The 23,694-nt window shown below is 51.3% G+C and overlaps 1 protein-coding gene across 5 annotated transcripts; it reads left to right on the top strand.

Moving 5' to 3' along the window:
* The first annotated feature begins 556 nt into the window (after window positions 1-556).
* On the top strand, window positions 557-23,663 carry PPP1R16A (protein phosphatase 1 regulatory subunit 16A). 5 transcript variants are annotated; one of them, XM_007516033.3, is made up of 11 exons: window positions 557-693; window positions 17,652-18,646; window positions 20,400-20,470; window positions 20,541-20,686; window positions 21,555-21,658; window positions 21,728-21,852; window positions 21,944-22,069; window positions 22,154-22,229; window positions 22,320-22,449; window positions 22,695-22,863; window positions 23,094-23,663. In XM_007516033.3, exons 2-11 carry the CDS (start codon window positions 18,388-18,390, stop codon window positions 23,466-23,468), a joined length of 1,581 nt encoding a protein of 526 aa, XP_007516095.1. In that variant the 5' UTR covers window positions 557-693; window positions 17,652-18,387; the 3' UTR covers window positions 23,469-23,663. The 5 variants fall into 5 exon arrangements, with proteins under 5 accessions (XP_007516095.1, XP_060053179.1, XP_060053184.1 ...); XM_060197196.1 differs by having other exon boundaries at window positions 22,980-23,663; XM_060197201.1 differs by having other exon boundaries at window positions 22,124-22,229.
* The last annotated feature ends 31 nt before the right edge of the window (window positions 23,664-23,694 follow it).

Genomic DNA, 23,694 nt, shown 5'->3' with positions numbered 1-23,694 from the left:
GGACCTCATGCTTGAGAGTCCAACACTTCATCCACTGCGCCACCTCCGGGACCACTCACTCTACTTTCGGAAAAAAAAAAATTTTGGTTATTATTATTTTTTGTCATTACCTGAGGCTCACTGCTCTGAGCCGACTTTATAAATAAAAAGAGTGGGAAGACAACACAGCATTTCAAGCTTTTGCGTGTGTTAGGGGCCAGAACCTGGGTGGTGCATGGTAAAGCAGGTGCCCTATCCAAGTGCTTTGATGCCTTGATGCCTCCCCTTTGTTGGATCAGTACAGTCCTGTCCTTCCTCAAAAGCCCTGCAGAGATAACCACCCTCTGGGAGCCTTTTGACTATTCCCTGCCTGCATGCCTGCCTGCCTGCATGCCTACCCTTCCGGCCCCGTCAACCCCAGGATACCCTCACCACAGACAGTATCTCTAGCCTGGGTTTGCAGAGGCCACCAGCCACTCAAGACAAGACTCCTCCCCGGTTCCGGCCCCGCCCCAGCAGCCTTAGGCCCCGCCCTGGCTCTCATGTGACCCTTCGATTTCCTGTTCTGGGCGGAGCGGGACAGGAAGTGTAGCGTTGCCATGGAGAGGGCCCGGCGCGGGGCCCGCCCCCGCGGCTCCCAGAGAGGCGCGGGGTCGACTGACCAGCGGACGGAATCTGATCTGCTGTGCAGTAGCGGCCTGAGCAAGACGGAAGGTGAGGCGCCGACTTCCGGCGGGTTCTGCTGGGCAAGAGGAATCTGATGGGGCGGGGGGAAAGGGAGGCTGGGCCCGGGGCGTGGTGGGCAGGCGGGGGGTGGGGGGGGACGAAGGACGGGCTGATGGGGGCTGGGATAAGAAGGGTTGGGAGGATGAAGCTGGACCTTGGGGGGCGGGGTTCCAGGGGCGGGTGGGGGAGGGCCGGCAGAGGAGCTGGGGGGATCTGGGTGGGTGGGGGAGAGCAGATGGGGAGCCTCGGGCACCCTCTCTGGTCAGTCCCAGGAGCTGGGCGAACCGGGGCGAAGCTTTACTGGGCCCCTCGTGGGTGCTGGTGGTTGAGGCCCCAGGCAGCCTGTGCTTAGGGTCAGTACAGGCTTTGAAAAGTGGCAGCCTGGGAAGGCCACCAGCCAGGCTTCTCACGGTTACGTGTGTGTGTGTGTGTGTGTGTGTGTGTGTGTGTTTTCACTCCGGCAACCCGTTGGTCAGGTAGGTAGCACTAGAATTACCTTCAGTTTTCAGAGGAGGAGGGCCCAGAGAAGCGACTTGCCCTGGCTTTGCATTGGCCTTTGGAATGAAGCCAAAGGAGAAACCGGAATCTCTCTGGGAAAAGTGCCTTAGGCTTCTCTTCTGGGGGTTCAGGTGACCTCACTGAGACTGTGGGGGTCCTGGGTTCTATCTGACAGGCTAGGGTCCTGGATGAGAGTGTCTGCCCTGTGCTGATGCAAGGAGGTACCATGAGCCAGGGAGGGAGCCTCCACAGACTGGCCAGCAAGTCTGTGCTGTCCCCTAGGAGGAAACCAGGCGACCTGGATTAATTTCCATGGAAGCCCAGAGGGAAGGTGTGTGTGGAATCATTCCAGGCTTAGGGAAGCAGAGAAAGGCTAGGCACCGCCACCCACCCACCCACACACACAGGCATTTATCCTTCTTTTTTGTTTATATTTAACCAGAGCACTGCTTGACTCCAGCTTATGATGGCATATGGGGGATTGAATCTGGAACTTTGGAGCCTCAAGCATGAAAGTGTTTTTGCATAACCATTATGCTATCTCCCCTGCCCATAGACACACTATTTTGTGCCTTTTCACCCTGGACCCTTTCACTTGGGGTGATGTGGCTGTGGGGGATACCTCACTGCACCTCTCAGCCCCTGACTTGACCAGCAGTATGTCCACCCTAGCAGGATTGGGGTCTGGGAGCGATATGAAGGGACACCCAGGTGATTCCAGCCTGGGGCCAAGTCCCTGAAGGGCATTGCTGAGGTCCCTTGTGTGATGGATGTACAATGCTCTCCCCCTACCCCCAAATTTTAGCTCACAGCTGCACTGTGAGAACTTCGTTGGGTCGCTTCCCTTTCCCACTGCTGTTGGCTACAGCCTTCTCTTCTCTCTCTCCCCCACCTGCTTGGAATGTGCTGGATCCTGCTCTCCCCAAAAGGTTGCCTGAGCTGGCAGACATGTAGAAAGATGGTCCTAAAAAAAAAATAAAAAGAAAGATCGTCCTGAGTCTTTGAGCTTGAGCTTGGGGTCTTTACTATAGGGATTTCTGAGTCTTTGCTTTCTCCGAACAGTTGTGTCCTTTGCCTGCAGACTGGGAGCCTCAGGCTCCACTCATTCATCTCTGCTACACTCTCTTGTCCCCCAAAGCAGAATATGAGTGGCAGTTCCTAAATATTCCTTGCCCTCCCCCAGGTTCTCAAAACTTCTCCACAAAGATGGAGATCCTGGGGGCTGGGCGGTAGTACAGCAGGTTAAGCGCACATGATGTGGAGTGCAAGGATTGGCATAAGGATCTGGGTTCAAGCCCCGGTCTCCTCACCTGCAGGGGGGTTACTTCACAAGCAGTGATCAGGTCTGCAGGTGTCTGTCTTTCTCTCCCTCTCTCTGTCTTACCCTCCCTTCCCAATTTCTCTCTGTCCTATCTAGCAGCAACAGCAACAGCAACAAGGGCAACAAAAATGGGGAAAATGGCCTCCAGGAGCAGCGGATGCCTAGTGCAGGCACCAAGCCCCAGTGATAAGTCAGGAGGAAAAAAAATGGAGATCCTGCCCTTCGTGTCTGCCTTGTGCCCTGTTGTCTCCCTCTCCCCTGGCCATTGCCTTTGGCAGGTCCTTGCTTCTGTCCTAACCCCAGGCCTTCCTCTTCACCTAGCCAGTGATTTGTCTAAAGTGTGTCTTCACCACTTTTGCCCACTCACCTTCTTGAAATCCTTCCTCACAGACTTCAGGATAACACTTGGCCTTACTCCTCGCTAGCCCCCCACCCCACCAATGACTAGCATATGTTGCAGGACCCCTCGATGGAGTTCTGCAGTACCCAGCAGGTAGTGAGAGGGGAAAAGCAAAGTTACCCCCCCGCCCCCCCCCCACACACCATTAAGTTCTGTGGCTTAGGGAGGACACCCAGAAGGGAGAAGGGCTCAGGGAAGAGAAGTAACTACGTGGGTCCCTGTGAGGCAGGTAGTGTGAGGTTTGATCTTGGCTATTGGGTTCTGGGCTGTGTCCTTCCCTATTGGCACTGGCTGTGAGAAGCAAAGACTGGATGTATCGGTGCTAGCCGAGGGAGCTGAAGTATGGAGACAGGTCTTCCAGAGGTTTCCCTGAGAAGGAACCAGGAATGAGGGTGATGGCAGTCTGGAGTGACAGGTCTGGGGAGCCTGGGACAGGGCACTAGAAGATGGAGGAGTTAGGTGTAGAGGGAGGTTGGGGTTACTAGTACTTCCACTTCCACACTTGAAGGGGCTTGATTCCTCATCTCTTAAATTCATCTGTTTGAGCCAGAATTTTCTGAGGCCTTGTCTAGTCTGGAGCTGATGCTGATTGTTGCTAGTTTGTAGATGCTGTGTGGAAACCCCCCACACACACGCACGCACCGTCCTCCCATATTGTGTAGTATGGAGCCCCCCACCCCCCCAGGATTCAGATCAAGAACCAGTTCTCTGCAGACCCTTTCCCTCTGTCCAGGAAGAGTTGACTGTCTCTCACATGGTGGTAGGGAGCAGACAACAAGTCTGCAGTTGTCACTCTAGGGGATTGGGTGTGCATGCCATCCTCACTGACCCTTCACCCCTCCAACCTCCATATGCACATGACTATGCACACAGCACAGTGGGGGCCTCAAACTAGGTGAGAGCTTATGCTATAGTCTGCTGGCTGCATGTTCTCCCACCCTCCACTTACAGAGCACTCCTGCAGTCTGGCTCTGAGGATGCAGCACCTGGATGGCAGAGTAGACAGAGTAAGTCAATAAGGGGACAGAGGACATTGGATGTCCATGGAGCCACTCTGTAAATTGCCACCTGACTTCCAGAAGGAGTGAACTGCCCTGAGAGGGGATGTGAGAACCTTCCAGACTGGGGCAGTGAGTGCCACGTGGGGGTGGTGAGGATGACAGACGTTCATCATATAAACATGGGAGACCAGTTGGCATGCTCTGGGCAAGCCCTGGAGTGAATATTTTAGCTGTGTGGAATGTGGCCCAGACGGTGCTTACCGGAAGTGGATGTGCTACTTCACAGATAAAGCCTACAGATCCAGAAGTGGGAGTTTCTTAGCATTTTCACACGGCACATTTTGTTCTTTTTAACTCTCCCCTACTCCCAACACTTGAAGATTTATTTAATATGAAAGGGAAAACTGGGGCTGGGGAGATAGCATAATGGTTATGCAAAGAGACTTTCATGCCTGAGGCCTTGAAGTCCCAGGTTCAATCCCCCATACCTCTTCTTCTAGCGTTTGCCCTTCTTCCGTAGCCAGTCAACAGTGTCAGGTTGAGCCTGATGTAAAGTTTCGAGACCTCCTTTGAATCTGGAGAGGTGGCAGTCGTTGACTATGTGGGTCATAGTCTGTCTGTAGCTGCAGGGGCAGTTCGGGTCGTCTCTGGCTCCCCAGCGGTGGAACATAGCGGCGCACCGGCCATGGCCTGTTCAATAGCGATTGAGAAGGGTCCAATCATAACGTGCTAGGTCAAAGCCGGGTTGATGCTTGCATGGGTCTGTGATGAGGTGTTTGTTCTCCTCCATAGGCCAGAGTTGAGCAGTGCTCTGGTGCTCTGATAAAAAAGAAAAGAAAAGAAAAGAAAAGATTGTACATGTGGGGAAAAGAGTACCTGGAACAGCACTCTGACATGTGTTGCTGGGGATGAGACCTGGAACCTTAAGCATGCAAGTCTTACATTCTTACCAACTGAGATATTTCACCATCTACAATTATTTATTTAGCTTTTAATTATTTATTTAAATTTCTATTGGGGGATTTATGGTTTACAGTCAACAGTAAGTTTGTACATGTGTAACATTTCTCAGTTTTCCACATAATAATTCAACTCCCACTAGGTCCTCCTCTGCCACCACGTTCCAGGACCTGAACCTCCTCCCACCTCCAGTATCTTTTATTTTGGTGTAATACACCAACTCCAGTTCAAGTTCTGCTTTGTTTTTTCCCGTCTGGTCTTGTTTTTCAATTTCTGCCTATGAGTGAGATCACATTTATTTTTTTAAACATGTATGCAAAGAGACTCTCATGCCTGAGGCTCCAAAGTTCCAGGTGCAATCCATCACACCACCATAAGCCATAGTTAAGCAGTTCTCTGGTTTAAAAAAAAAATCCTCATCCTATTTTTATTTATTTATTTATTCCCTTTTGTTGCCCTTGTTGTTTTATTGTTGTAGTAGTTGATGTTGTCATTGTTGGATAGGACAGAGAGAAATGGAGAGAGGAGGGGAAGACAGAGAGGGGGAGAGAAAGATAGACACCTGCAGACCTGCTTCACCACCTGTGAAGCGACGCCCCTGTAGGTGGGGAGCTGGGGGCTTGAACCAGGATCCTAATGCCAGTCCTTGTGCTTTGCGTCACATGCACTCAACCCGCTGTGCTACCACCTGACTCCCCCATCCTATTTAAATTTTTTTTTCTGTTATTGAGGGATTAATGTTTTACATTCAACATTAAATACAATAGGTTGTACATGCATAACTTTTCCCAGTTTTCCATATAACAATACAACTCCCACTAGGTCCTCTGTCATCCTTTTCCAGGACCTGTATTCTCCCCACCCACCACCCCAGAGTCTTTTACTTTGGTGCAATACACCAGCTCCAGTCCAGGTTCTGCTTAGTGTTTTCTCTTCTGATCTTGTTTCTCAACTTCTGCCTCTGAGTGAGATCATCCCATATTCATCCTTCTATTTCTGACTTATCTTACTTAACATGATTTCTTTCTTTTTAAAAATTTTTTTATATTTATTTATTTTCCCTTTTGTTGCCCTTAGTTTTTTTTTATTGTTGTTGCAGTTATTATTGTTGTTATTTCTGTCATCGTTGTTGGATAGGACAGAGAGAAATGGAGAGAGGAGGGCAAGACAGAGAGGGAGAGAGAAAGCTAGACACCTGCAGACCTGCTTCATCGCCTGTGAAGTGACTCCCCTGCAGGTGGGGAGCCAGGAGTTCGAACCCGGATTCTTAGGCCGGTCCTTGAGCTTCGCGCCAACTTAACATGATTTCTTCAAGCTCCATCCAAGATGGGCTGAAAATGGTGAAATCACTGTTTTTAATAACTGAGTAGTATTCCATTGTGTATATATATCACAATTTGCTCAGCCACTCATCTGTGTTGGACACCTGGGTTGCTTCCAGGTTTTGGCTATTACAAATTGTGCTGCTATGAACATAGGTGTACATAAATCTTTTTGAATGGGTGTGTTGGATTCCTTAGGATATAATCCCCAGGAGAGGAATTGTAGGGTCATAGGGTAGGCCCATTTCTAGCCTTCTGAGAGTTCTCCAGAGTGCTCTCCATGGGGGTTGGACCAATTTATATTCCCACCAGCAGTGCAAGAGGGTCCCTTTGTCCCCACAACCTCTCTCCAGCATTTGTTGCTGCTATTCTATTTTTTTTTTTTTTTTGCCTCCAGGCTTATCCATGGGACTCAGTGTCTGCAGTAGGAATTCACTGCTCCTGGAGACCATTTTTTTTGCCCTTGTTGTTATTGTTGTTGCTGCTATTGCTGTTGTTGTTGTTGGATAGGACAGAGAGAAACTGAGAAGGGGGAGAGAAAGATAGAGACCTGCAGACCTGCTTCATCACTAGTGAAGTGACTCCCCTGCTGGTGGGGAGACTGGGGCATGAACCTGGATCCTTACACCAGTCCTTGCATTTTGTGCCATGTGCACTTAACCTGCTGCGCTAACACCAGGCGCCACTTCATCCTATTTTTTTTTTTAGATGTGTTTGTTTATTAATGTCAGAGAGAGGGAGAGGGGTAGATATTTGGTATGTGTGATGCTGGAGATCAAACTCAACAACTCATACTGCAGAGCTCAATGCTTTATTTATTGTGCCACCTCCTGGTCCACTTTAGTTTCCTATTTATTTATTTATTTATTTATTTATTTTTAAATGTATTTATTTTCCCTTTTGTTGCCCTTGTTTTTTTTATTGTTGTTGGGATTTGTTATTGGGATTAATAATTTTTTACAAGATTGTTATTGTTGTTACAAGATTTGTTAATAGGATTAATAGTAGTTTACAAGATTGTAGATACAGTGCATAGTTCCACACCATACCCACCACCAAAGTTCTGTATCCCACCCGCTCATCTCCCAGAGATAACTACCATAGTTCTCACAAATCCTTGTTGGCGAGGACAGAGAGAAATGGAGAGAGGAGGGGAAGACAGAGAGGGGGAGAGAAAGATGCCTGCAGACCTGCTTCACTGCTTGTGAAGTGATCTCTCTGCAGGTGGGGAGCCAGGGGCTCGAACTGAGATCTTTAATGTTGGTCCTTGTGCTTTGAGCCATGTGCTCTTAACCCGCTGTGCTACCACCCGACTCCCCATGTTTATCTTTTTAAAAAATATTTATTTACTTTACTTGCAAGACTTTACTGGGCAACTGGGTATTCACTCCTATGTGATTCCACCACTCTCAGCAGACTTTCAGAGAGAGGGTGAGAGACAGGGAGGCAAAAGCAGAGGAGAAACAGCACAACACCATTCAGCTGCCCTACGACTCTCCCATATGATGACCAGGGGCTTGAACCTGGGTCCTTATAAATGGTAAAGTGTGCAGTCTACTGAGTGAGCTATGTTCTGGCCCATATTTATTTTTTTGAGATATAAAAAGAGACCAGAACAGTGCTTCATTGTCCACTATGTTCTGTTCATTTTGTTTTTATGACGTGCTGGATATTGAACCCAGCGCCTCTCCCATGTGAGGCATGCACACTACTACTGAGCCACTCCCTGACCTTGAAGGCATTTACGTGTACACTTTGATAGGTGTGTATGTTTTGTTTTTTTTTCCCCCACAGTGTTATTGCTGGGGCTCAGTGCACCAGGAATCCACTGCTCCTGGAGGCTGTTTTTTCCCTTTTGTTACCTTTGTTGTTTATCATTGTTGTTGTTACTATTATTGTTGTTATTGCTGTCATTGTTGGATAGGACAGAAAGAAATGGAAAGAGATGGGGAAGACAGAGAGGGTGGGGAGGAAGACACCTGCAGACCTGCTTCACTTTTCGCTCGTCAAGCAACCCCACTGCAGGTAGGGGGCTGGGGGCTTGAACCAGGATTCTTACGTTGGTCCTTGCTCTTTGCACCATGTGCGCTTAACCAGCTGCACTACCGCCCGGACTCCTGGTGTGTACGTTCTTATGCACACCATAATCCAGGTAGTACAACTCTCTTACTCTTCTGAGGTCGACCCCTCAGCTGGCCAGGCCACTGCAGATCTGCTTTCTTTTTTCTGTTTTCTGTTCATGTGTATCTTGGGGACCTCACACATGTACAGTCTCACTGCTTCCAGCCAATTTTGGTCAGATAGTCAGCCAAGACAGAATGAGGGAGAGACACCACAGCACCAAAGTTTCCCTCAGTGCTATAGCCTTTCAACAGGGTGTGCTGGGGCCTCAAAGCTGGCTTAAGTAATGTTGAGGCAAATGCCTACCTGGTGAGATACTTCATCAACCCTCTGCTCCTTTCTTTTTCTTTCCCCCCATTTTATTGTATAGGACAGAGAGAAATAGAGAAGGAAGGGGAGATAAAGAGGGAGAGAGGAACCAGGTGCATGGTGGTGCACTAGGTTAAGTGCACATAGTACTAAGTTCAAGGACCTGTGAAAGGATCCAGGTTTGAGCCCCTGGTTTCCCATCTGCAAAGTGGACGCTTCACAGGTGGCAAAGCAGTTCTTCAGGTGTCTCTATCACCTCTTCACCTCTCAATTTCTCTCTGTCTTACCTAATTAAAAAAAAAGTGGGGCGGAGGGTAGATAGCATAATGGTTATGCAAACAGACTCTCATGCCTGAGGCTCCAAAGTCCCAGGTTCAGTCCTCCCCCAGACCATCACTATAAGCCAGAGCTGAACAGTGCTCTGGTTAAAAATAAATAAATAAATAAATAAAAGTGGTCTGGGAGGTGGCACAATGGCTAAAGTATTGGACTCTCAAGCATGAGGTCCTGAGTTTGATCCCCGGCAGCACGTGCCAGAGTGATGTCTGGTTCTTTCTCTCTCTCTCTCTCCGCTTATCTTTCTCATTAGTAAATAAATAAATAAAATACTTTTTAAAAGGGTGGGGGAGTCAGGCAGTAGCACAGCGGGTTAAGCACACGTGGCACAAAGCGCAAGGACTGGCTAAAGGATCCTGGTTTGAGCCCCCGGCTCCCCACCTGCAGGGGGGTTGCTTCACAAGCAGTGAAGCGGGTCTGCAGGTGTCTGTCTTTCTCTTCCCCTGTCTTCCCCATCTCTCTCCATTTCTCTCTGTCCTATCTAACAATTACATCAATAATGAAAAACAAGGGCAACAAAAGGGAAAATAAATACATATATATATAAAAAAGGAAGAAATGGCCACCAAGAGCAGTGGACTCATGGTGCCAGGCACTGAGCATCAATGATAACCCTTGAGGCAAAACAAAGAGAGAGAGCGATGGAGAGGGAGAGAAAAATAGATGCCTGCAGACCTGCTTCACCACTCCTGAAGCACATCCTCCTTGCAGGTGGGGTGTGGAGGCTTGAACACGGGTCCTTGCATATGGTAGTATATGTACTTTACTGGGTATGCCACTGCAGTGTGCAGGGCTGTGTCCTTCAGCACCTCTCTGCTGACTATTGTTCATACAAACCTGACCCATTTTCCTATTTGCTGGAGGTTTTCTTTTTGATTTTCAGTTGTCTGTCTCTTGTGTCACTGTTGGTTACTCATCATTCCCTCTCTGGCTCTTTTTATTTATTTATTTATTTATTTATTTATTTATTCCCTTTGTTGCCCTTGTTGTTTTATTGTTGTAGTTATTATTGTTGTCATTGTTGGATAGGACAGAGAGAAATGGAGAGAGGAGGGGAAGACAGAGAGGAGGAGAGAAAGACAGACACCTGCAGACCTGCTTCACCGCCTGTGAAGTGACTCCTCTGCAGGTGGGGAGCTGGGGCTCGAACCGGGATCCTTATGCCGGTCCTTGTGCTTTGCGCCACCTGCGCTTAACCCACTGTGCTACAGCCCGACTCCCTCTGGCTCTTTTTTTTAATATTTATTTGTTTCTTCCTTTTTGTTGGCCTTGTTTTATTGTTGTAGTTATTATTGGTGTTGTCATTGTTGGATAGGACAGAGAGAAATGGAGAGAGGAGGGGAAGACAGAGGGGGAGAGAAAGATAGACACCTGCAGACCAGCTCCACCACTTGTGAAGTGACTCCCCTGCAGGTGGGGAGCTGGGGGCTTGAACTGGGATCCTTGTGCTGGTCCTCGCGCTTTGTGCCACCTGCGCTTTACCCGCTGCGCTACCGCCCGACTCCCTCTGACATTTTTTTTTTGTTTTTTTTTTGTTTGTGGTGGTGTAGGAGATTGAACCTGGGACTTTGGAGCTGCAAGCATGAGTCTCTTTGTATAACCATTATGCAATCAGCCTTGCCCATGTTCGTTTTTTCACTGTTGAAGCTTTTTTTTTTTTTTTTTTAACATTTTATTTATTTATTTATGAGAAAGATAGGAGAGAGAAAAAGAACCAGACATCACTCTGGTACATGTGCTACTGGGGATTGAACTCAGGACCTCATGCTTGAGAGTCTAGTGCCTTAGCTACTATGCTACCTCCCGGACCACTCACTGTTGAAGCTTTACTGTGAGATCATCATAGATTCACATACAGTTGCAAGAAGCAGCTCCGGAGAAGCCCTGAGTGCTTCCTCAGAAGAGAGCTGGGAGGGAGGGAGGGAGGGAGGGAGAGAAGGCCCCCACTCTGCACATGCCCACAGATGTCCCTCTTCCAGGCGCTGCACTGAGCAAATGGACAGGAAACTCCCAGCAGGCTCTTCCTCTTGTGATAGACACCACTGGCCTCTGCTCAGGGACACCTGTCTGTCCAGGTGCACTGGAGCATCAGGTAGGGCAGGAGGAGGAGGGAAAGAGCAGACGGAGGGGGGGTGCTTGCTGCCCCATGGGGTTCAGTTTCTCAGGCCCTAAAACACTCTCCCATGCAGATATGCAAGCACAGCGCCCTTGTCTTTAGCCAGGCCAATGCCAGCATGCTGTAGCACCCTGCCCTCAACGTTCTGGCCATGTCTTAGGAACAGATGAATCTGGATGTGACATTGTACTCAGTGGTGATGCCCACTTGATCTCTCCCATGGAGCTGTTGTCATATTGCTGCCCATGTTTTACTAATATAGACAATGCTGAACTAAAACCCACTCCCACCGTTATAGGTAATGGTATTAGCTCTTACACATCTGGGAAGGGTGGCGCTTCTCAGCCCCCAGAACCTGCACCCTATCTTTCTGAGACTGTCCCCCTGCCAGGCCCTCCATGTCTCCTTCTGCTCTGTAGGCCTGGGGACAGCTATGCCATGTCACTGCTCACATCTGTAGGAGTGCATGAGAGCCTGCATGCTAGCCTGGTCTGCCAGGCCTTTAGATTTTTGGTTGGCCTCAGTTTCCCCATGTGGAGAGTGGCAGGTGCTGCCAGAGGAAGGTTGTACAGTGATGTGGAAGGGCTTCTGAGATGCAGCCCACCCTGGATCTGTCCTTGTTGGGGTCTGGAAGTGCTGGTCTAGGGTCTGAGGCCCTGGGCAGAGGTCTAGGGGCTTGGGCTTCCCATACTGGGGAGAATGTAGATGCCCTGCCAGGAGGCCCACCCACCTGAATCTACACTCCTGCGCAGGGTGCCCCAGTATGACGCTGAGAACCAGACTAATCACCCAGATTATCTCTGCTCAACATTCCAGGGAGGCTTGGGGAAGGATTTATAGACTGAGGTGGAGTCGGTGCCTGCTCCTGGCCTGGGTGTGGCATGCTGGCCCTCTAGCAGGACTCTTCTGAACCAGGGGCAAGGCTCCAGCTCTGGCGGGCTGTTCTTATTGGCATGGCTGGTAGTAGGTGGCTAAGTATAGCTCAGTGAGGAGCAGCAGGCTGGGGCCGGGCCTCAATAGAGACTATTCTGGCATGGGGGAGTCCATTGTGCTGGGGCCCCGGGCTTCTTGGGTCCACCTTGGGCCCCTCTTCTCTCTCAGAGGAGGTAGTCATGCCACCTGAGGCCCCATAGAGACCCTCAGGCAATGTGCAGAGGGACCTGGGTCAATCAGGAGGTGGTTTGACTGAGTTAGGGATCTTGTACAGTGTGGCCCAGGTGTCAGGGCCAAGGTTCCAGCCTGAAATTGTTCCTTTACAGTCAGGAACGGGATGGGGCCCTGGCCTCCACTCCCTACTCAAGGGTAACCTATCACTGCTGGCTCCCAGAAACCCTCAGTCAGGAAAGCTGCTGCTGTTCCCAGCTTTCTGTTTCCTTTTTTTTTTTTTTCCTTTTTCTTTCCCACCATTATCAGATTGTCTTTTCTTTGACAAAGCACCAGGTGGTCATAACTCTTCTCATTAAATCAAAAGCCAGATTGGGACTCTGAGGGGACCCACCTTGGAGAAGTGACACTGTCTTGAGCCATCAGTAGCCCACTGTGGTGACCCCCTCTCAAGCCTGGAGGTGCCTGCAGTGGTATACTCTCCTGGGCGGCTGTTGATGTAGGGAGCCCACCTCCCTGGGATACAGGTGGTGTGAGAAGATGGGTGTTGCAAATGTGAGTGAGTAGCCATCAGGGAAGGAGAGTCTGGTCATGGGTTCCCACTGGGACCCTGGGTGTGGTCTGGACCCACCCTGTCCTCAGAGATAGGAAACTGGCAGGACGCCCACAGGACTTGGCCCCTACCTAGCTGAAACATGAGGTGCTGTGTCTCAGAGGGCAAAGAGGAGTCCTGGCAGCTGTCTGGACTGCTCATGCCTGCCCTGGCCCCAGTGACTGCACAGGTAACCAGCAGGCTGCCCACTACAGTAGTGAGCTGGGTCCCTGTCTCCCAGACTCTCTGAGGCCAGGTTTGCAGAAGGAGACAGGAGGGGCAAGGCTAGAGCAACTCAGCTCTGTCAAGTGAGGCCCTCCGAGATAAAAATTTTTAGGGGGTCCTAGAATAGTATGGCCATAATCTAGTTGAAATTTTGTTTAATGGGAGCTGACTGGTAGTGCACTTAGTTGAATGCACCCATTACCATGCAGAAGGACCTGTTCTCCACCTGCAGGGGGGATGCTTAAGGAGCAGTGAAGCAGGTCTGCAGGTGTCTGTATTTCTTTTATTTATTATTATTATAATTATTTTAAATTTATTCCCTTTCTGTTGCCCTTGTTTTTTATTGTTGTAGTTATTGCTGTCGTTGTTGTTGGATAGAACAGAGAGAAATGGAGAGAGGAGGAGAAGACAGAGAAGGAGAGAGAAAGATAGACACCTGCAGACCTGCTTCACTGCTTGTGAAGTGACTCCCCTGCAGGTGGGGAGCTGAGGGCTCGAACTGGGATCCTTATGCCAGTCCCTGCGCTTTGAGCCACATGTACTTAACCCGCGGTGCTACCGATAGCCTGACTCCCTATTTATTATTATTTTATTTATTTATTCCCTTTTGTGGCCCTTGTTTTATTGTTGTAGTTATTGATGTCGTCGTTGTTAGATAGGACAGAGAGAAATGGAGAGAGGAGGGGAGGAGGGGAAGACAGAGAGGGTTGAGAAAGATAGACACCTGCAGACCTGCTTCACTGCTTGTGTAGTGACTCCCCTGCAGGTGGGGAGCCGGGGGCTCGAACCGGGATCCTTACACCGGTTCTTACTCTTTGCACCACCTGTGCTTAACCTGCTGCACTACCGCCCGACTCCCTATTATTATTTTTAACCGGAGCACTGATCAGCTCAGGCTTATGATAGTGTGGGAGATTGAGGTATGAGAGTCTCTGCATAGCCATTATGCTATCTTCCCCTCCCCTCTCAATTTCATTCTGTCCTATTTAATAGAAAGGAAGGTCCCAATGTTTTAATTTATATGTTATATATGTATACATATTTATTTTATTTATTTATTCCGTTTTGTTGCCCTTTTTTATTGTTGTAGTTATAATTGTTATTGTCGTCGTTGTTGGATAGGACAGAGAGAAATAGAGAGAGGAGGGGAAGACAGAGATGGGGAGAGAAAGACAGACACACCTGCAGACCTGCTTCACCGCTTGTGAAGCGACTTCCCTGCAGGTGGGGAGCCGGGGGCTTGAACCGGTATCCTTAGGTCAGTCCTTACGCTTTGAGCTACATGCACTTAACCCGTTGTGCTACCACCTGACTCCCTACATATTAATTTTTAAGTTCATTTTTTAATTTATTACCAATGAGAGCATAACAGCTTCACATGAGGTGGAGATAGGGAGAGAGAGAAACTAGTGTTTCACTCTGCTACATGTCGTGCCAGGGATTGAACCAGGAACCCTAGGCATGCAAATCCAGTGCTCTAGGGGCCGGGCAATGGCACACCAGGTTGAGTGTACATGTTACAATGTGCAAGGACCCAGGTTTGAGCTCCCAGTGCCCACCTGCAGGAGAAAAGCTTCACGAGCGGCGAAGTAGTACTGCAGGTCTATATCCAGCTCTATCTTTCCCATCCTCTCAATTTCTGGCTGTTTCTATCCAATATAGAAAAAAAAAATAAAGATAATAAAAAATTTGTTTAAAGATTTAAATAAATCCAGTGCTCTATGAGTTGAACTCTTTTCCCACTTGCTATATTTATATTTTTATTAGAGAAAGAGAGGGAGATATGAAAGCACCAATCTACCATCCTTGGCACTCCACTTATCTGTTCATTAGTGCTCCCATAGGGTGCTAGAACTTGAACCAAGGACCTTCTTCTTCTAGCGTTTGCCCTTCTTCCGTAGCCAGTCAACAGCGTCAGGTTGAGCCTGATGTAAAGTTTCGAGACCTCCTTTGAATCTGGAGAGGTGGCAGTCATTGACTATGTGGGTCATAGTCTGTCTGTAGCCGCAGGGGCAGTTCGGGTCGTCTCTGGCTCCCCAGCGATGGAACATAGCGGCGCACCGGCCATGGCCTGTTCGATAGCGATTGAGGAGGGCCCAATCATAACGTGCTAGGTCAAAGCCGGGTTGACGCTTGCAGGGGTCTGTGATGAGGTGTTTGTTCTTTACCTCAGCTGACTGCCAACTCTGTTTCCAAGAGTCTGGAACAGAGAAGTTCAGTGTAGGCGTAGGAGACCAGATTGGATGACGAGACGTCAAGGACCTTTTACATAAGAACTCGGGACTGGGGGTCAGGCAATAACACAGTGGGTTAAGCGCACATGGCACAAAACCCAAGGACCAGTACAAGGATCCGGGTTTGAGCCCCCGGCTCCTCACCTGCAAGGGGGTTGCTTCACAAGTGGTAAAGCAGGTCTGCAGGTGTATGTCTTTCTCTTCCCCCTCTGTCTTCCTGTCCACTCTCGATTTCTCTCTGTCCTGTCCAACAACAAAGACATCAATAACAACAAAAAACAACAAGGGTAACAAAAGTGAAAAATGGCCTCCAGGAGCAGTGGATTCGAGTGCAGGCACCAAGCCCCAGCAATAACCCTGGAAGAATTTGGGACTACCCACTGAGCCAACTCATTGGCCTTCAGACCTGGCCTAATTTGAGCTGGCTCAGGGCAGATCCCTCCCAGAAAGAAGTGGGCCCTGTGTACAAGTCTGGCCAGAGGAAGACTGGGTCTGCATTGTTCTAAATAGCTACAAGGTTTCTGGGGATGGGGTGGGAGGGCACCTGAGGGGTAGTTTGAACTCTGGGTGGAGGTCAGCCAGCACCCCTTGAATATGTATGTGGGTAGTGAGCAGCACCACTGGCTGGCCAGCCTAATAGTCTCCTAGTCAGTCTATTAGCCTGGTGTCTGTGTCTACACTGTTGTGGCTTCCATTGCTGCTGTGGCCAGTGTGTCAGCTGGTTTGGTCCAGAGAAACAGGTACAGGAGAGATCCACACCAAGGGCTACAGAATAGCTCACCTAGGTAGTGTGCTGCTTTGCCATGCTTGCCACTCAGGTTTGAGCCCAGCCCCCACTGTGCTGGAGAAAGCTTCAGTGCTATGGTCTCTTTCCCTTTCTCCATTTCTCTCTCTCTCTCTCTCTCTCTCTCTCATCTATTAGAAAAACTTAGTCTGGTGGTCCAGGGGGTAGCTCAGTGGATAAGACTTTGGTCTCTCAAGCATGAGGTCCCAAGTTCAGTCCCCGACAGCACATGTACCAGAGTGATGTCTGGTTCTCTTTTTTCTCTCTCTCTCCTATCATTTCTCATGAATAAATAAATAAAATCTTTTAAAAGAAAAGAAAAGAAAAACTTAGTCTGTACCCGGTTACAATGCATAAGGACTCAGGTTCAAGCCCTGGTCCCCACCTGCAGGGGGAAAGCTTCATGAGTGGTGAAGCAGCGCTGCAGGTGTCTCTGTTTCTCCTCCTCACTCTCTCCCCCTCCTCTCTCAATTTCTCTCTGTCTTTATCCAATAGTAAGTAAATAAATAGAAAAACTTAGTCTGAGGCAATCTCTCGGTGAAGCAGAGAAAAAATATATAGGGTGGAGGCAGATAGCATAGTGGTTATGCAAAGAGACTCTCATACCTTTGGCTCTGAAGTCCCAGATTCAATTCCCTACACCACCATAATTCAGAGATGATCAGTGCTCCAGTTAAAAATAAATAAATAAAAAGGTGGGGGGGAGCGGGAGATGGTGCAGTGGATAAAGCATTGGACTTTTAGGCAGGAGTTCCCGAGCTCAATCCCTGGCAGTACATGTACCAGAGTGATGTCTGGTTCTTTCTCTCCTCCTTTTTCATTAATAAATAAATCAATCAATATGTATGTATGTATATATAGGGGTGGAGAGAGAGGAGGGCTGAGGACACAGGATAATAGGCAAAAAGATTTTTGTGGTCCGGGAGGTGGCACAGTGGATAAAGCATCAGATTCTCAACCATGAGGTCCTGAGATCGATCCCCGGCAGCACATGTACCAGAGTGATGTCTGGTTCTTTCTCTCCTCTATCTTTCTCATGAATAAATAAATAAATTCTTTAAAAAAAAAAGATTTTCATGCCTGAGTCTCTTAGGTCCCAGGTTTAGTCCCCAGCCCCACAATAAATAGTGCTCTCTCATTAAAAATAATAATAAGATAATAATAATAATAATAGTGAGGGGCCAGGTGGGAGTGTATATGGTCAAGCACACACATTACAGTGCACAAGGACACATTCCCTTGGCCCCACCTGTAGGGAAGCTTCATGAATGGTGAAGAAGTGCTGCAGGTGTCTCTGTCTCTCTTATCTTCCCTCCCAACTTATCTCTGTCTCTATCCAATAACAAAGGAATAATATATTATTTCAAAAATAAATAAAATGTATTTTAAGAGCGAGAAAATGCGTTTGAGTATGTGTGAGGTGGTGTAGGGTGGGGGATACTAGGTGGTGAGGGCTGGGGTGGCAGCAGGACAAGCTGTGCCCTGGGCCCTCAGACAGTTCTGGGAGAGAACCTAAGAGAACCCGGGGTCAGAGGCCAGTCGTTTGATTGCCCAGCAGCCCTCAGTTCTACAGGGGTGGAGCTGGGAACCAGCTTAGACTGCTTCCTCCTTCTTCCTCCTCAGGCCAAGGAGCCACATGCTGCCTGTGACGTGACTGGCTGGCTCCTCTGGGGGGAGATCTTCCTGAAGATAACTGTGCAGCCCACCTGTGGCCCTGGACACACTAGCTGCTGACCTCATGCCCTGGCACTGGGTGCTGGAAGCCCAGGACTCTAAGCAGACACCTCTGCCACAGAGGATGCACTGACCCTGGAGGCCTAGGAGAGGGCTAAGGGGAAGCCAAGTATGGCTTTTCTTAGGTCCCAGCCTGGCTCCTGAGGCAGGGAAGGATTGGGGTCTCTGGCACTCCCAGGGGCCCTCTGCCCCATTATCCTGACCTTCCTCCCCTCGGTGTATTGCTAGGAAGCTGTGGCTTTGTTATCTGTTTAATTAGCTTCAGACCCTGGACTGAGGCTGGTCAGGGCCACGCTGCTTCCTAGGCTGTGCACCCTGACCCTGAGGGAGGCCGGACCCAGCCCTGTGAACTTCTGAGGTACAAAGGCTCCTGGGAGGTGGGCAGCAGGCGCCCTCCCACTCTGTCTTCTCTGCCTGGGCCTGTGCCCCTCCTAGCAGCCAGGACCCACTCACAGGTGGGGCCTTCTGACTCAACCTTTCCAGGGGCACAGGGCTCTGAGCCTGTAGGAGGGGATGCTCCTGAGGGTACCAGTTCAGCCACCTGCCCCACCCCTTAGGCCTGGGCTGGCACTCTCACTCCCCCAAGCAGTGCCTCGAGCAGCCCTCCTGGCTGGCAGCCCCTGCCATGGCCGAGCACCTGGAGCTGTTGGCAGAGATGCCCATGGTGGGCCGGATGAGCACACAGGAGCGACTGAAACATGCCCAGAAGCGCCGTGCCCAACAGGTGAAGATGTGGGCCCAGGCTGAGAAGGAGGCTCAGAGCAAGAAGGGCCACAGAGAACGGCCCACAAAGGAGGTGGTCAGTGGCCAGCCGAGGAAGCAGGTGCTGTTTCCTCCTAGCATCACCCTGCTGGAGGCTGCTTCACGCAACGACCTGGAGGAAGGTGAGTGGCTGAGCCTGGGGCAGTGTGCAGTCCTGGCCCTGGTCCCTTTGAGCAACCTCTGGCTCTCCCAACTACAGGCCCCCACAGTGAGCAGCCCTGTGTATGGGGGGTGGGCAGCATAGCAAGTCCTACTGGTGGCCATGGTGGTGGGCCCACAGGAGGAGCCTAGGAACTACCTGGTTTCAGCTCAGGTGGCAAGGGTGACCCATGGCTGCCTCTCGCCAGGGTCCTGGGCAGCACTTGGTCTCCTTGCCACCATCTGTTGGGTCCTGAATTCTACCCTATCCTTCTTTCTCTCTCCCTCCCCCACTCTCTCTCTCTCTCTTTTAAACATATTCTTTAATTTTTTAAAAAAATATTTATTCCTTTTTGTTGCCCTTGTTGTTTTATTGTTGTAGTTATTATTGTTGTTGTCGTTGTTGGATAGGACAGAGAGAAATGGAGAGAGGAGGGGAAAGCAGAGAGGGAGAGAGAAAGACACCTGCAGACCTGCTTCACCACTTTTGAAGTAACACTCCTGCAGGTGGGGAGCCCAGGGCTCGAACCGGCATCCTTAAGCCAGTCCTTGCACTTTGCGCCACATGCGCCTAACCTGCTGTGCTACCACCTGACTCCCAATAAAAATATTTTTTAAAAAGAAAACATTTTATATGTATGTGTGTGAGTGTGTGGAGAGAGAGAGAGAGAGAGAGAGGAAGAAATTGAGAGGAGGGGGGAGATAGGGAGAGAGAGGTGTGGTCCAGGAGATGGTGCGCTGGATAAAACATTGGACTTTTTGCAAGGACTGGCATAAGGATCCCGGTTCGAGCCCCCGGCTCCCTACCTGCAGGGGGGTTGCTTCGTGGGTGGTGAAGCAGGTCTGCAGGTGTCTCTTTTTCTCTCCGTCTCTCTGTCTTCTCTCTGCTCTCTCGATTTCTCTCTATCCTATCCAACAACAACAGCAGCAGCAGTAATAATAACAATGACAACAAAGGCAACAGAATGGGAAAATTGGCCTCTAGGAGCAGTAGATTCATAGTTAAGGCACCAAGCCCCAGCGATTAAAAAAAAAAAGGACTTTTAAGCATGAGGTCCTGAGTTCGATCTCTGGCAGTATACATACCAATATGATGTTTGGTTCTCTCTCTCCTCATATCATTTCTCATGAGTAAATAAAATCTTAAGAAACAAAAAAGAGGGAGAGAGAGGATGAGGATGGGGTAGATAGCATAATGATTATAAAGACTCATGCCTGAGGCTTCAAAGTCCCAGGTCCAATCCCAAACACCACCATAAGCCAGAGCTGAGCAGTGATCTGATAAAAAAAAAAAAATTTAAAAAAAAAACAGGGAGAGAGGGAGAGAGATGATTCAAGCACAGCTTTACCACTCTTGAAGCTTTCCCCCCTGCAGATGAGGACCAGGGACTTGAACTTGTTTCCTTGTACATTGTAATGTCAGCATTTAACCAGGTGCACCACTGCCTAGCCCCTCTGAATTCAACCTCAAATAGTAGGGCTTCCCCCAACAGAGGCAGGCCCCCCGATGCCTGGCTTTGGCCCTGCCTGACTCCCCACTGGAACCCACCTGGCAACCTGACAGCCCTGGGTGTGGAGAGGAGCCCCAGATCTGCATGGGGCTATGCCCGACTCCCCACCTGGCCCATCTTACCCTTCGCAGCAGTCAGGGCATCGCCCACAGGCCCAACCAGGGACAGTGCTGACCTGTCAGGGACCGATGTCCCTGCCCTGACCGCTCCTACCCACTTCTTACAGTCCGCCAGTTCCTCGAGAGTGGGGTGAGCCCTGACCTGGCCAATGAGGATGGCCTGACGGCCCTGCACCAGGTCAGCTCTGCTGAAGGGGAGGGGAGGGGTGGGAGACTCAGGGCTGTTGCTTAGGCCTCATGGTTTGCAGAGCTGCATTGACGACTTCCGGGAGATGGTGCAGCAGCTCCTGGAAGCCGGGGCCAAGGTCAATGCCTGCGACAGTGAATGCTGGACACCCCTGCATGCTGCGGCCACCTGTGGCCACCTGCACCTGGTGGAGCTGCTCATTGCCCGGTAGGGCCCACAGGAATGACCAGGCAGCTGTGTAGGGCAGGGGCTGTGCTGCCAGACTATAGGGCCCTCCTCTCACAGGGCAGCTTTTCCAGAGATAACGCCCAGAGTCTCTCAGGAAGCTGCCTGTCTAGCCTTGACCTCTCCTGTTCTCTTCCATTTGTCTTTGCTTACCCTGACTTATCCTGGCATGGAGAGCAGAACCTGGGCAAAGACCCTAGATGCTGCCACCCCCAAGAGATTTAACACATGTTGGGGGGCAGTATGGTCTTCTTCCAGCCAAGTTGTTTGCCTGATGTGTCCCACCAGGTGCCATCAGGAGTGTGGCAGCTCCCTGAAGTCCAGCCCTGCCCCTGCCCCACCTCCCCAGGGTTTGCAGAGTAGGGAGGGAAGAGATGGGCCCTGCAGTTCTGACCCTCCTGCAGGACAGACATTGGGGAGCTCAGCCTCTGGAACAATCTGGCACTGTTGGGTATCCCTCCTGTTCATGGATGTTGGAGTGGGAGGACTGGGTGTCTGGTGTTCTGGAGCATCAAGGGGGCATCACAGGCAGGTCCCTAGGGCAGATAGTCCCCTTCCCCCCAGTCCTGGGGCCACTCCAGCAGATGCTGCCTTTATTCCCTGGAACCCTCAGGTCCTCTAATACTTCCAGTCCCAGTAGTTGGACCTATTGTGTGTGTCCATGGCAGCAGGGTGCTTAAGAACCTGGTCAAGCCCAAATCCTGAGGGCAGGGTCCATTGCTGAAGGGCTGACTGAAAGGAATGTAGGAGACAGCCTTGCCCAACAGCAGTTGGAGCCACCCTGTCCTGCAGGGTAGGCCCCAGTGGGCAACTTCAGAAGGGACTTGAGTGGTCCTCCATGTCCCTGCAGTGGGGCTGACCTCCTGGCTGTCAACACTGATGGGAACATGCCCTATGACCTGTGTGAGGATGAACAGACGCTGGACTGCCTGGAGACAGCCATGGCCAACCGCGGTGAGTGCAACCCCACTGGCCTGGGAGTTGGTGAGGGAACAGGCGCTGAGCCCACTCACTGCCTTGCAGGCATCACCCAGGACAGCATCGAGAGTGCCCGGGCCTTGCCGGAGCTGCATATGCTAGATGATATCCGGAGCCTGTTGCAAGTGGGGGCTGACCTGGATGCCCCCCAGGACCATGGGGCCACACTGGTGAGGATGGGGCTGTGTGGGCACCTGCAGGGGAGATGGCTCAGGGAGGGACCTGGGGTTGGGCACTCAGGGCCTGCTGGTTTGCCTGCAGCTGCACATTGCTGCTGCCAGTGGATTCAGTGAGGCAGCGGCCCTGCTGCTGGAGCACGGAGCCAGCCTGAGTGCCAGGGACCTTGATGGCTGGGAGGCCCTGCATGCGGCAGCCTACTGGGGCCAGGTGAGCACAGTGGCAGAGGTGGTGGGATGCAAGGGGCTTTGCAGCCCTCCTCAGTCTTCAGAAGCCCCGGCTCCCGGCCCACAGGTGCACCTGGTGGAACTGCTAGTGGCCCATGGGGCTGACCTGAATGCGAAGTCCCTGACGGATGAGACACCTCTGGGTGAGCTGTGGGCTGCCGCCTTCCATCGACGGGACAGTTGGGGACAGGGCTGTATCTGGAGGGTGCTCTGACCTTCCACCCACTTCTCAGACTTGTGCGTGGACGAGGAGGTGCGGGCAAAGCTGCTGGAGCTGAAGCACAAACACGATGCGCTCCAGAAAGCCCAGGGCCGCCAACGCTCTCTGCTGCGTCGCCGCACCTCCAGTGCTGGCAGCCGAGGGTGAGCTCCAGCCACGCCCCTGCCCGCCTGGCCACGCCCCTGCTTCCAGGCCCCACCCCTGTGCCTGTGGACCCTGCCCTCAGCCAAACCCCCCCCCAGTGGGTCCCGCCCTCTGTGTTCTGCCTCTGCTTTGCTGCTGCTGACATCAGCCTGCGCACCAGGTGCCTGGTGCCAGCTGGAACTCTGAGCAGAGTCTACAGGGCAGAGGGAGGTGCTCCCCCCACCCTGACCTTCCCTTCCCCCAGGAAGGTGGTGAGGCGGGTGAGCCTGACCCAGCGCACCAGCCTCTACCGCAAAGAGCATGCCCAGGAGGCCATCGTCTGGCAGCAGCCACCACCCACCAGCCCCGAGCCGGAGCCCACCGAGGAGGATGAGGACCGCCAGACAGACGCAGAGCTCAGGCCTTCCCCTGAGGTGAGCCCTGCCCTTCCCTGGCAGCAGGGCACAGGTGTGTCCTGACCCTGGTGTCCCAGGGGGGCGGTGGCACCTATGACGTTATTTCAGGTTGTGGACCTGTGACCTTACTCCAGGCTTGTGTCACTTGCTGCCCCCACACTCCTGTCTGCCTTGGACTACCACACAACCTGGGGCTGGAGGCCAGGGAGGCCCTGTCGATGACCTCTAGGCCTGTACTCTGCCCACAGGAGGAAAGCCCCGAGGTGGCCAGGCCACACAATGGGCGTGTTGGAGTACTCCCTGGGCGACATTTGTATTCCAAGCGTCTGGACCGAAGTGTGTCTTACCAGCTGAGCCCCCTGGAGACCACCATTCCTGATGGCCTGGCCCGAGCCAAGGCCCACCACACCTTGGCTGAGCTCAAGCGCCAGCGGGCTGCTGCTAAGCTGCAGCGTTCCCCACCTGAGGGGCCTGAGGCCCCTGAGTCCAGCCCTTCTGAGAACACTGAGCCCCCCCTGAGTGACTGTGGTTCTAGGACTGGTGGAGACCCGCCCCTGCTCAAGCTCACAGCGCCCTTGGAGGAGGTGCCCTTGGAGAAGAGGCCATGCTGCCTGCTCATGTGAGGGAAAGCCTGAGCAGAAGCTGCTGCAGGACCCTGCTCTGAGTCTCCCTGTGTGCTGCTTGGGCAGGTGGCCTTTTCCACTGCTCTCTCCTGGACACCAGCCTTTCTCAGGGACACCTGGACAATTGATACCTGGGGTGACCAAATGCAGAGAGCTTGTCCTGTGACTCTTGATAAAGGGCTGCTCTGCACGTTCCTTGTTGTGTGTCTCAGCAGGGAGTACTTGT

Source organism: Erinaceus europaeus, chromosome 1, assembly GCF_950295315.1.
Source record: "Erinaceus europaeus chromosome 1, mEriEur2.1, whole genome shotgun sequence".
In the NCBI taxonomy this organism is placed as follows: domain Eukaryota; kingdom Metazoa; phylum Chordata; class Mammalia; order Eulipotyphla; family Erinaceidae; genus Erinaceus; species Erinaceus europaeus.
The sequence above is the reverse complement of the archived record's forward strand: the minus strand, read 5'-3'. Positions and strand labels throughout refer to the sequence as shown.